The following is a 13,152-nucleotide window of genomic DNA, read 5'->3' as shown; positions in this document are numbered from 1 at the left end:
GGTTATAACCTTGGTAACTTGCCATCAATAGTCTTATATGTTTAAAAGATAAACGTAAACAAAGCCAAAATGAGTTCTGGCAGAGTAGAATGTTTTTAAGTATACCCATGGCATGGCTGAACACAAATCAAAGTAACTAGTTGATGTTTTTTAATTGGGTCTGACAGAGTCATTAAACACCAGCTGTTTGTTTCTTTCTCTTTTTTTAATAACAAAGTAGTGAATATTCTAAAGACATTTCGCTGAAGAAAAGGAAGTTTCCATAAAGCATTTCCCCCCCCAGCTCTTACTATTTGATTTTACCGGTACATCCTAATATTAGAAAACAACACCCCATTTAGCTACAGATCTATGTTTTACTCCTAAGAGCTACTAAAAATAAAAAGGATTTAGCAAGCTTTTTTTAATACTCAGAGTTTTCAGAATCAGCTGGGGAGAACAGGGATAAACATAATTATAGTACACATTAGAAAAATGTTTTAAAATATCTTTACTAATTTTGCATCTCGTGCCCAGAAATTGAGAGATCAGCTGGAATTTCTACATTCATTCTGTGAGCAGAATTGTAACACACTCAGAGAAAAGCAACTCAAGAGGAATCCAGGGTGCTCCATGACTTGCAGAATTGGCTCTTCAATCTCAATAACTAAATTTCTCTTTCATAATTTTCGGCTGGATAAAATACGTTTCTGAAATTAACAGGACTATTCTGGGAGGAATTTCCTATATTAATTCCTCAAGTAATCATTTACGAAGCCAAAAATAATCTATAAATAAAATACTTGGTGCATACTGTATAGCAGAAAGACAGAGGCGTATTTTGAGACCAGTCCTGCAAGCGTCCTTATGGGAGTCGATCTTACTTAGGTCGGCAATCTCATGGAATTCAGCAGGATAAGGGCTGTACAATCAAATTAACGGCACAGAAATAAAGGCAGAAGGAAAGTCGACCTACCTATTATTCTAATTTTAATATAACGTGCTTAAAGTACCCAAAAGCTTAATTTAAACAAAATTCATTTGTGCTGAATCCAGAGAAGTAACGAAAAATAAATGAAGAACCAGAAAGGCAAATAACTATTTTGCCTTGGAGCAGTCTAGTGTAATATTGTCTGCAAACACAGGACTTTATTTCTCCCCTAACAGGGGGTCTTGACTCCAGCGAAAAGATCCAGCCAAGGTTTATGGAAGTAATTAGATACCAACACTTCTGGTTTACAACACAGTTTAAGGCTCCGAGTTCTCAAGTAGGTCAGAAAGTCCTGCCACCCAATAATACCTAACGTCTAAATTAATTCCTTACATCACCTTCTTGCCATTAACCAGATTGGGGGGAAAAAGCACAGTCATTGACAATGCTAAGTTAAAGTGTTAAGATATGCCATAGTGCATGAATCAGGCCCCTTAGAAAAAGGGAAACTGACCAGTTGCGTTTATTATCATATTCAAACACAGAATCTTGCTTGTTTTTTGACGGGTTTCTATAAACCTTGGCTGATCTCACTGAGTTAGCAACGAGCACTTTCAAAAATGTTTCCGAAAGCTCAGATAAAGATGTCTAGAGATGTGAGCTCTAGTAACACACAGCACTTAATACAGTAAAAAACAAAGATGTCATTTAAAATACTACCAGAGAAGCAAACTTCCAAAGGGGAACAAGCAGCTGACAATTCACCATAATCTCCCATTAAATAACAGCTCATTTATACGTATCCCGTTGTGCCCTCCACATCTGGCAAGTGATTGGAGCTGGCAGATTTATTTCCAGAGCTATCTTGCCTGCCCTGCAGTAGCCTCCCTCATTCCTACCAGGACTCTGCTACTTGCTTTCACAAACCTGGTGTGATTTGCAAAGATAAGGATGTCCAGATTTTGTTACCACCTAATTACTAGACATTTCATGTCTTTTAACACCGGGGAGGATTATTACTGGCATTTTCTATTGCTTCCTTTCATTTCAGCCATCATAAATTTAAAGTGGTAGAAGTAAATCTATCTGCAGTGTGTCATTTATACCATAAGCCCCTGTGTTTGGAAGTGATAAAGGTTTCAGCCTGACCCTTGGCTGGTCTCTCTCTGCCAGGTCCCTGGGGTTACATTTTATGGAAGCATGATTAAAAAAATAAGCTTCATTCTGGGTCACTAAAACATTTCAGAAATACGGAGCACTCACACATTCTTCCATTGGGTTTGCTAGAGCTGCTACACGTGAGCAAAAGTGAAATAGAATCAACAGTAATGTCTAAAGCTGGACATTATAGGTCTAATCCTGCAGTCCCTGAACTAAATCAGAAGGCAGTAAGTGGTTTGTGCCCACTAAAATTCAGAACTGGGGCATGCATTTTGCACAGGGAGCTTTATTTAAATCAAATCCATCTTTTCAGTTATTAACGCAAACACCACGAGCATGTCTGAAATAAGGCAAACCTCATCAACTGCCAACTGCACTTCTCCTGGCGGTGGAAAAGATGAGCATCTAACATTTTAATTAAAAAATTCACCAAAAGAGGCATGGTCGGATTTCTAATATGTATTAACTACACTACTTCCCATTTTACAATTATACAGCTAATGCCTGCATTGAATTCCCTAATTTCTCATTATAAAACAATTGGATTTCATCTAGCAGTTTTTAATTGCATTGTTTCTCCTGCTAAAATAACTGCACATTCTTCTTGGTAAGATGTTGAAGTTGTTGAATGACAAATCAATATAGGTCATGCCATTCAGATTTAATCAATTATTATTCCATCTCTTCACAAAATCAATGAGTGGTCTGAAACACGGCAAAAATCTGCATTCATACAAAGAACCAGCAAAAAATACCTACATATTGTTATAAAACTAGAACACACTTTATCCAGCAAGAGAGACAAATCCACAGGTATTAGTATTGCTTCTATTTTTGAAAAGATTGTTTAAACAGAAATCCTTCAGAGCAGGACCTTCCATTTCCAAAAGCTCCCGCAATTCTGCCATGAACGTTTGGCGCTCTAAGGGTCGCAGATTTCAGCTGAATAAAAGGTGATGTTCACCAACCTGTGTGATTCGGAGGACACCACCACAACCCTGGCGGGAGACGACCGGCGAAGAACATCTTCCAGCAGCTGGACGAGATAGAAATGCCCCAGGTGGTTCACCTGGAAGGTGGACTCCAGCTCGTCCTCCGTCAGGCACCAGGGGGCCCCGAACACGGCGGCGTTGCAGATCAGGATGTGGAGAGGCCTGAATCGGCACAAGCATTGAAAAACAATACATAAACACATAAATCGAACATGCAATCCATGCAATGGCACCCCTGTGCGTGCTGGGCAGAGGAGTGAAGGCTTCGTCGGGGCTGAGCACATTGGCCGCACTGGCGGCACCACTGGCAAAGCCCGGGCAAACCAGAAATGCCACAGCAAAGGAGCTTGAAGCGCCCCTAATTCACTTTGCAACGGGTAAGATTCTACTAAACTAAGGCAGAGAAGCACCCAGAGTGTCACATGCCTCTCACTCAAAAATCAGGTCCTGAAAACTCCAAATTCCTTGACATTTCCACTGTAATCCCAACGCTACACACCTTGCAGCCTTCCCGACCCCCACCATCAAGGACAAACATCCTTTCTGCTCTTTCTTGTCTCTTTTTTTCAAATCCTTATGAAACACAGCAGAGACTGGTTCTCGGAACTCGGATGGATGGGCGTTCGCTGGACTGTGCGATTATTTTTAAGATACAAACATTTTTAAGATACGTGACAATTCACGACACACATCTGGCACTCCAGCTTTGCTTTACGACAAGAGTATTTTTAAGCGACAGCAGAACTATGACCTTAATTTCAGAAGTTCATTAAAAACATTGCTGCCATCTACATTAAGCTTCCTCCTGAGCCCAAGGAAAGAAACAAAACAATTCCCCCTGGGTTTCAAATAGTTTGTGTTTGTATATGAAAGGCACACCTAAGGCCAACAAGAAATGTCAGCAGCAAAAGAGAAACTTCCTTTAGTGTTTACTCCTGGTGTCAACGTCACCAAACTGCTCCCTCTAACCATGACACCTATTTGAGATTTCTGGAAACACTATATAGTTAAAACCTTGCAGAGTGTTTCAAAAATTTACCCCTATGCCTCCTTAAAGCGTCTTCAGCGGTGACTTAGATCACCCCAAGCGAGCTAACATGGTCTGCCATTACAGTTTAGGTATGCGCTGGGGCTTGAACATAAGCTGTTCCACCACAGCACGTACCGACTGTTTCTTACCCTTCCCGGCATGACTGAGACTGCAGAACACGCTGCGTTAACTGCGAGCCATACAGCAGTTCCAGCAAACTCTCACCGTGCTGGTAAGTGTAGCTACAATATAGTGAAAGCTAAAAAGCATGTGGAATGAACAAGGACATTCCTAATCGTGAATACCTCGGCTGAAAACCCCCTAACATCTCATGCACTTCACAAGCCTTGTGGTACGTCACTAACCCACGAGTCATGCAGATCTTATGTGCTCTGCTCAATTCACCGTTAGAAGCAGCAAAGCAATCCACTCTGCACTACTGGAAAACACAGCAAGCAAAGACGTTAGAGAGATACGGAAATTAAGCTGTTGCTATAAATCAGTTATTTATGAAATTAATAATCAGTTTGTTAGCTGATGCAAAACTCTGGTCTGTCAGCAGCCTCTCTAGCTGCCTGTGTGCAGCAGGAGATATTTCCAAGGGAATTAATTACTGATGATTTGCAAAGGTAAGAATAATATTTTTCAGCAAATGTAGCCTGTTCACTAGGAGGTTAAACAAACACCACCAAAATGCCAACAGAGTTCTCGGCTTTGCTGTTCTCCCGTTTCAAATGTAATGAAATAGTTAACCAGAAATTATGCAAAGGGAATACTTTCAAATCTTCCCATGAAGCAGAATGTCACACCATCTGGGGCACTTCTCAAGTGATTTGAAAAGTTCACACTGTTTGGAATTACACAGAAATCCAACAGAAAAGGCCTCACCATATCCCCAAAGTCCCATAAGCAACTGCAGACCTATGTCACGGCCAGTAAAGAAGGCAGAGGGTTGTGACTTCTCTTCCATAAAGAAGCAAAGTCACAGCCCAGCGAACTTTTCCATCCCATAACTCCGAACACCCGTGTTGCTTCCTCTCGGAGCTAGAAAATGGTAATTCCTTCTGTGCGGGAATGCCGACATTCGGCAAGGAAAGAATCAACACGCAGGCTGGGCTTAGGGCTCTCCGGGGAAGGGGCGAGTCGAGCAGCCTCCTCCACAAATCCCTCTCAGTTTTACAAGCAGTACGGATGGGAAACTGAGCAATGAGAAAACCACTGCGAGCCAGGCAGCAGCAGGGAACCTCCGCAACACACCAACCCCCAAATATCTACTTGTTTGATGAAAACAAACAGGCCAGAAAGCTCGATGAGTTTTGGAAATGAATGCTTAATGTCTAACTTCTCTTCTTCTAAAAATATTGACTGAAAAGCCAGCAAAAAATACCCTTTACTGCCACCTGCCAGCCGACAGAATTGCGGGTCCTTGTCACACAGGCTTCATTTTCATTTCCACTGTCACAGGACCTGGAGCCCTGACGGAAGCAAGGAATATTCTCTCAAATTCATCCTACTGGATTTCTCTGCAGGATTGGACATTGCTGATCAGCAGATCCTTCTGCCTCACTTCCGAGAGATTAATGGGAGTGGACTGACACTGTTTTGCTTCTTCCTTCATACCAAATACATGGGAATTATTATGAGCAGCTGCCCCTATGTCTTCATAATGTATCATCTGCGTCTTGCCATACAGGCCAGCCAGCTCTCAATCATTATTCATTACCTCTATAAAAGCCTGGGTACACAAATTTCGTAAAAGTTTGGAGAAGGAACAGAGGTCTCAACAGATTTAGAACTGAACAGAAAACATCAATTAGTCCTGGTTTTCCCTACATCATCTTACACCTTCAGAAATCAATCAATTATCTTCCTCCGACGAAAAATTCTGGAATTTTAGCTCTAGGGGTACAAAAGAGGTTGCGAGTCCTACTTTTCCTCTTAATGGGGTGCACAAGCAATGCCAACTATTGTGAACATTTTAAAGGAGAACTTGCAAAAAGAAATTCAGACCCAATGTTAAATAAACACTTCGGCATTTAATGTTTTTGAACATTTACCACTTTTAACATTCATAATATTGCCCTCAAACTGACCTCAGTGTAATAAAAGCACCTTCCCTCCTAAATGATCCAAGCTCGGATTTCTTCTTCCACTCTTGTATGAGTTTCATAAAGATTACACGTAAAATAAGAAAAGCAGGGATGAGGTTTAATTAGGTGATATGAACTGTCTCCCACACTTGGTTAATTTATACACCACAAGTGTATAAATCTGAGACATCAGGAACTTTTTAAACTACATTTTCTTGTTTGGTATCATTACATCAGTAAATCGCTTTCTTTTGATAACAAATTATTGCTTAAGAATGAAGGTCAAGAATAGCATTTGTACTTGCTTTTTAACTTGTAACTAGAAGGCGAGAGGGAAAGGAGGATGCGTTACATTTCACAAGCATGTGGTGGGTTTCTTGCCCCCACCAGGTTCATGTGAGGGACCTTTTGGGGACCCGTTATCCAGAGCTCTGAATTCCCTTCTGCATAGCTATAATCTCACCTTAAATTTCCCCTGACTGACAGCACACAGTATCCCCAGGGCACTGATATTCACAATGGGGGTCAGTACCACTCCCCCATTGCCTCAATGCCTCCTCAGGACCACATTTCAAACCAAAAGCCACCCAAGAAACCATGTTTTCCTCTATCAACGTGTTGCATCTTTGCTAGTTCTGTATCCCTGGGGACTCAAAATACCTCCATACATATGGATTTTGAAAGTCCTGGGGCTAGACTGGGGTAGAAGAGGGGTAGGGCAGGGGCACTGCAACTTCATTTCTATGTCCATTCAACCTTCCAGCATTTCCATTCCGCAGCCTCTTGCTTTTCTCAAGCTCTGACACAACAAGAGGAGACTTTGTTCCATTTTGGTTTTGTTTTAAATCTCCTTGATGCTTAGGAAACAGCAGTAAAGATCCAGAACCTGGTACTTCTCATTCAGCAGCTCACCTAAGCACATTCGCTACCTCAAAGCAGACACAGACATCTTTTTCGAAATCTCAGTAGCGAGGCATTATTTACACATATAAATAAGGGGTTACAAATAAACATAAGCCGGCTGTAATGAAACATTCAGTTTTGCAATAACCATGGAATGATTTGTTGTTACTGCACGTACTTCTAAACGTATCAATTTCATTTGTATACAGCAAGTACTTGCTACAAAAAAAAAGAAAGCTACAGCTCACAAGGACGGTCAGTTACTACTTTTATTACATATTTGTGATATTTCCCATTGAAAATGGCTAACTCCTTGGAAAATGTTTTCAGGACCATGGTTGATCATTCAAACAATAAAACACTTCATGCATTTTGAACATTTCGCTTGCCAATGACAACTCCTTGCTCTGTTTTGCCTAGAGATATATGGAGCTGTAACAGAGTTCGAAAGCCCCCAGCAGCTGCCTGCTGCCACTCAGACCTGAAAGATTCCACGTTGTGATAAAAATTAATGTACTTTGACATCCTCTGGGATTTTTGAGGCCTTGGGAACAGCTAATGAAGAAATACAACATTTTCAGACGATAACACAAATTCTTGGATTCTGTGATTAAGACACACGTGGTATATGCATGGCCTAGCTAATGTCAGCACTAAGGCTTCCATACCCAAGTGCCAGAAGACTCTGCCTTCATGTGTTTTAATTATCTCCTATAGAAAGCCTTTAACTAAACAGACTAAAACCATTTTATCTATATATAACTAAATGGCTACTCTTGCCTTATATTCCAGAATTTTTAGGAGACATCATCAATTAAACACACAGGTCTTCTTAAAATCCATTAAGCTATAATGCTGCAAAATCCCTGTTTTACTTGCAACAGAATAGATTTTAATCAGGCATATCAAGTGATACATATTTTACTTCCTTAGATACTCAAATCAGCTTTCACAGCTGGTGAATCTTGTGGAATTTTTTTAGGAAGACAGGGCCCCAAGGCTTTATGAGCTTATCTTAGACTCAGCTTAGACTTTGGCATGGCTCAAAATGGGAACCAGAACAACCAGTGTGCTGAGCAGAAAGCCATTGGGGGTTACCAAGGTTTCCTCTTTAGGTTACAGTGAAAAGAGTGAAAACTGTTCAAGGACAAATGGTAAGTTCACAAAACTTCGCACAGTTGTATAATATCATAAAACTATGTAACTAACGCCTAACAAAATCTTTCTCTTAGTGATATGTAAAAACACTTAATATTTTTGCAGATGCAACTATATGTAAAGTTAGGGTGAACTGCCAATCCTATCTTTAATGTGTCCTAAGGCAGGAGGTATTTCCACACTCCTGTAGATGAAATGGAAGGTGATCGGGTGAAACGTCGTGATCTCTGTCTCCCAGAAACGCGGGGAGCTGGTAAGCTTGAGAGATTTTTAATTTAAACAATACTGGAAACAATTTTTGGCTCCACATGACTTGCCACATGTTACCACAATGGTGTAATTGTGTACAAGAGCTTAAAAACTGAACAAAGAAGGGGAAAAAATATGCAGTAAGCCAATCCCTAGGCTTTAATAAGGCACAGTACCGCCACAATGAGAAAAAACACATCTTTCACCCAAATATTACTATGCATGTTTCAAATGCACTCAAGCTTTGATCTTATTTAAATTGAAGATACAGTAACTTCTGAATGACGCATGTTTTGACACTTAATTCAGTGTGAATATGTTTTGGTACCTCAAAACATACAATGTTGTCCAGAACTTTGTGCCTCGGTGGCACTGTCAGAATGCCAACGGTATTCTGAGTTGAGAAGACAAATATAATAGTTCGACTGTTACTAATTTTAATTGACAAAAAGTATTTCCATAAATCTCAAAGAGTTATCAGATGTGCACAGTGTCAGAAAATACGTTCAAATTTTGAAATACGCAGTGGCAATAATACTCTCTGACAGAGATATACTACACAAACATTAAGCATGTTAAATCATATATTCAGTTTTTCTGGATCTTTTAAGTTAGGTATGCAACAACTCGCTAAACAGATGTCATGATATATATATATATGAATAGAATTTATCACACAATGTCTATGATTTAATTGTGGTTAAACTGGAATTAAAAAACAAACCAGCACACAAGCAGTATGTCAGGTATAATACATGAAAGGCAGAAAAGCGGTATCCTGGAGTGAATTTTCTGCAGGCTCTGAAGTCTTAATTGCGTCCGCGAGGTCTCAGAGCACTTGTGCTTGCAGCATGAGAAATGAATGTACCCGTAGAGTCTGAGGCCTCGGTTAAGGAGGCCAGTGAAAACCCAGCCCTCTCCATTCTGGGTCTGCTTAGGGAATTCAGATGGGGTTGAAGTTCCAAATGGAGAATCAGAATTCATAAGTGCTGTGTTTTCCATATTTCTACACACAGCATAAGGGAATCAGCTGTTAGCACATGCCAATTCTTACTGCCAAAACCAAAAAATATCCTATTTTAAAGTATAGGAAAGTAACTGCAGTGAAAATCTGCATCCTGACATCCTGCTTAACTTTGAATTGCTGCTACCAATTCAGAAAATTCTAAGTAGAAGCTGTTGGCAAACACTATTTTATATCTTTGGAGTAATTCATTATTTTTCATGTTTTCTTTTTTTCTTTCCCCCTCAAATATTGAGAACATTAAATTGACGTCTTCCTGTTTGGCTGGAGATAACTTTAATTGGAACCGAGTGGCAGCATGTGCCGCTCAGAACTGAAGATGCACATAAAATTTCATCTGTAACTGTACCGCTCCCTTCTGCCTGCTGACTCTTCCGATGGTGGAAGTGTTCTTATGCTGGGGATCAGGCACAGGCCACGGAAACGTGATGGGAAATATTGACAACAGGTGACAACAACCTGCTGGAAATCACAGAATCATTTTGGTTGGAAGAGACCCTTAAAATTGTCGACTCCAACCATAGACCAATGTCGTAAAATTGAATACTCAACAACTGTGAGTTAAAGCACGGACCACTTCTTCTCAAGGAAATGTGTGAACACAACATCAGGAGAGGCTGGACTGTATTCAGCCACCCAGGACAACTTCAGGCTGTACCCTACAATGCATCTCAGAGCAGCAGATTCCCAAAACACAGTGGCACATGGGGTTATTCTGCCACAGATGTGGACACCAGATTTATGTCCATCTGATCTTCAAGTTCATCAAGCTCCTGCTGGATTGAAGCCATTTGTCAGCCATCCTCCCATTTCATATTATCAACCAAGTTTTTGCTCATACCTGTATTACCCATCAAGGTTGCTGATGAAGACATAGAACCTCATAACTCTTTACTAATGTCTATTTGGGAAATTTTAGAACTGAAACATTAGTGCTGTCCCCCAATTCAACTATGCAGCTTTCAGTCAAATACGTGCTGATTAAACTGGGAAATAGACACCCAAGTGTCATATCCACAAATCCGCATTCCTACACAAATACTAAATCCTACAGACCCTGAACCATCAAACACTGATGCTGACTGAATTTAAATGCTACATTGCATGCAAGCACAGGAGGGCAGTCATTTTGTCTATAAAGTGGATTAATACCAACCATAATTCCTCACATCGTGCCCACTCAATGAAGAGGAGATTCAGTTCAGTGTTTTTCAGTTCCAAAAGCCTAATATGAAAAATTGGTTGGTCTGCCTCTTCCAACTGCACAAAAATCAGCTTATGCCAAATCCAGCTTAGCTCAGAACATTATTATAAATAGATCATTTATTTGATTTTCCGTAACAGAGACATTCAACCAACTGCCTGAGCTGGAAACTCGCAGAGGGGAAAGACTAGATATGGATAAAGAAGTTAACTTGAAGATATCAAGCCATTTAGGTGCACTGAGACCTGTCCCTACTTTAATCCTAATCCTAGCACTGTCTTCACATGGAAGATTGTTCACTCCTGGGGGAAATATCCAGTGGGGAATGTATCTCCAGCCATCAAGCCAGGAATACTAAAAGACAGCCAGAAATCACAGGGAAAAAAACAACCACCAACAACAACCACAGAAAGAACAGCATTGCACTTCAAACTACAAGAGAGCCTAAAATTAGTTGGTATTGCTGTAATACAATGAGCTGGCTTTCTCTAAATAATCTTTTCTGTAAATCCTTCATATCTATTTTTTACTAAGTTAGATTTCCATTTTATCTATTAGCCACATTGTCTTCATGTTGTGCTACAAAGAGTAAGAGGTAGATCAGCCACTGAACAGTTATTGTTTATTCGGTCTCCCAACGCTGACTTTGAAGAACCAAACTAAGTTCTCACGTTTAGGTTATTCTGTCCACAGAATCTTTGTAACGGTAAGAGCAAGAAAAGCTGGAGAGCACTGCGCTCATAAGGAAATTCATGTTCTGCTGTGATCACAGAACTGCAGGAGCTAAAGCAATCTGCAAAACGCTTCTCTCCCAAAGCTTTATTTGAAACTGCATGCATTAAAAGAAACACGTCTCAGGAAGAGAAACAGCCGTATCAACTCAGTAGCACAGACAACGGAAATAATACTTTATTTTTCTGTTGAGGATGAAGGATTTTCTAAAATATATTTATAGGAATACAGCATAATTTACCAGCGTTTATATACTCTGAGCCCAAATTTTATCTGTAGACAAGGCGGCAACACCTAAGCAATCCAAACAGGAATAAAAGATTCCTATCAAATCTCTCAAAGCATGATAACTTGAAGATGAATCATAATATTTTTACTTTCAAACAAGGAAGCCTTCTTAGCTCTTAAGTACTACTCCAATTTATATTAAATGTTTCTTTCCAGAGCAACTCTTCCCTGTCATTTATTATTCATGCTTTTCTCGATGCTCCCTCTGTTGCATCATTTGTTTTCTGTAGGCAACCAGCCCCTGTTAAATTCCCGCTGAGCAAAGGATGACATTTCTTCATCCTTCACATAGTTTCCAGAAGCTCTCAAATTCTCAAGCATATTCAAGAAGGAATATTTTTTTTCGCTACAAGTTATTTGATCAAGGCAGGAGATTCACCATCTCAGCAAGTTCCCTCCGCAATTTTCCCTGCAATCCCACCACCACCACCTTGCCCAGCTGTTATAGGTTTTGATAATTTAAGTCGATGAAATGTAGGGATATCTTTTCTAGAGTAGTTCCGTTCCAGTTTCTCACCCAGGAACCGAACTGTGAAACAATCCTTGAAGACGCTTTTCCAGCAGCTCTCAAGCAAGAAAGAACAGGCTCCCAGGCTGCGACCTGACCATGGTCACACCTCTCTATCTGCTGGCAAAGAACAGCACCCAGAGCCACAAGGTGTCCCAGAAAAGCAGAATTGCAAAAGGCAAGCAAATCTATTCTGCGTTTCATAAATCCTCAGTTATTCGGTCAGGTGTCACCAAGACCAAATGGTTCTATAGAATACCCCAGCGTCCCAGAAAGCACCAGTGGACTGGAGAAAGCAAACAGACAATAAAGCTATCTACAGCCAGAAGTTGAAGATGTTCAACACTGAATACTAAAGGCCTCTTCATATAATGCATTCCAAGAAATAAAAATACAGATCTTTATTAAAATGTGTGTGTTCATATAAAATTTCTCTTTTCCACTTGAAAATTATTAGTGTTTTTTTTTTCCCCAGAAACCAAAATCTATCTATACAGCTCAGAACTCAAATGAGAGGTGTATAGATGAGAAAGAAAATAATTAAAAAATCACACTTTATTTGCTTTTCCTAGTACCTTATACTTTAGGAACTTGTATGAAAGAAAACTCTACACTCTTACATAATTCCTACGGTCATTTAGAGGACTTGCAGCTACCGCATGGGAACGGGGAGAGTATATCACAGTTTGTGATATACAGGTGCATGAAATCAGAGACACCAAAGCCTTTTCAGAACGTGGGGTTACCAGCTGCCAGACTTACCAAAGCACGAAGAACAAGACTCCGTCTGTCACTGAACCCTGCAAGATTTCTTTCAGTTGTTCATAAAGCTACTAACGCAAAGGAATCACTGATCTGACAAAAGCCTCCGGACACTACGGCAAAACAAATAAACGAAAAGAC

At 40.2% G+C, this 13,152-nt stretch overlaps 1 protein-coding gene across 4 annotated transcripts in view; it reads right to left on the bottom strand.

Moving 5' to 3' along the window:
- The window catches only part of WWOX (WW domain containing oxidoreductase), a 471,250-nt gene that overhangs the window by 364,472 nt on the left and 93,626 nt on the right, over positions 1–13,152 (bottom strand). For all 4 annotated transcript variants that reach the window (XM_065028519.1, XM_065028520.1, XM_065028521.1 and 1 more), the window contains exon 7: positions 3,040–3,225. In XM_065028519.1, the coding sequence (XP_064884591.1) occupies positions 3,040–3,225 (186 nt within the window). The remainder of the gene's footprint in view (positions 1–3,039; positions 3,226–13,152) is intronic.

Source organism: Columba livia, chromosome 13 (genome assembly GCF_036013475.1).
Source record: "Columba livia isolate bColLiv1 breed racing homer chromosome 13, bColLiv1.pat.W.v2, whole genome shotgun sequence".
In the NCBI taxonomy this organism is placed as follows: domain Eukaryota; kingdom Metazoa; phylum Chordata; class Aves; order Columbiformes; family Columbidae; genus Columba; species Columba livia.
This window is presented reverse-complemented; position numbering and strand designations above follow the sequence as displayed.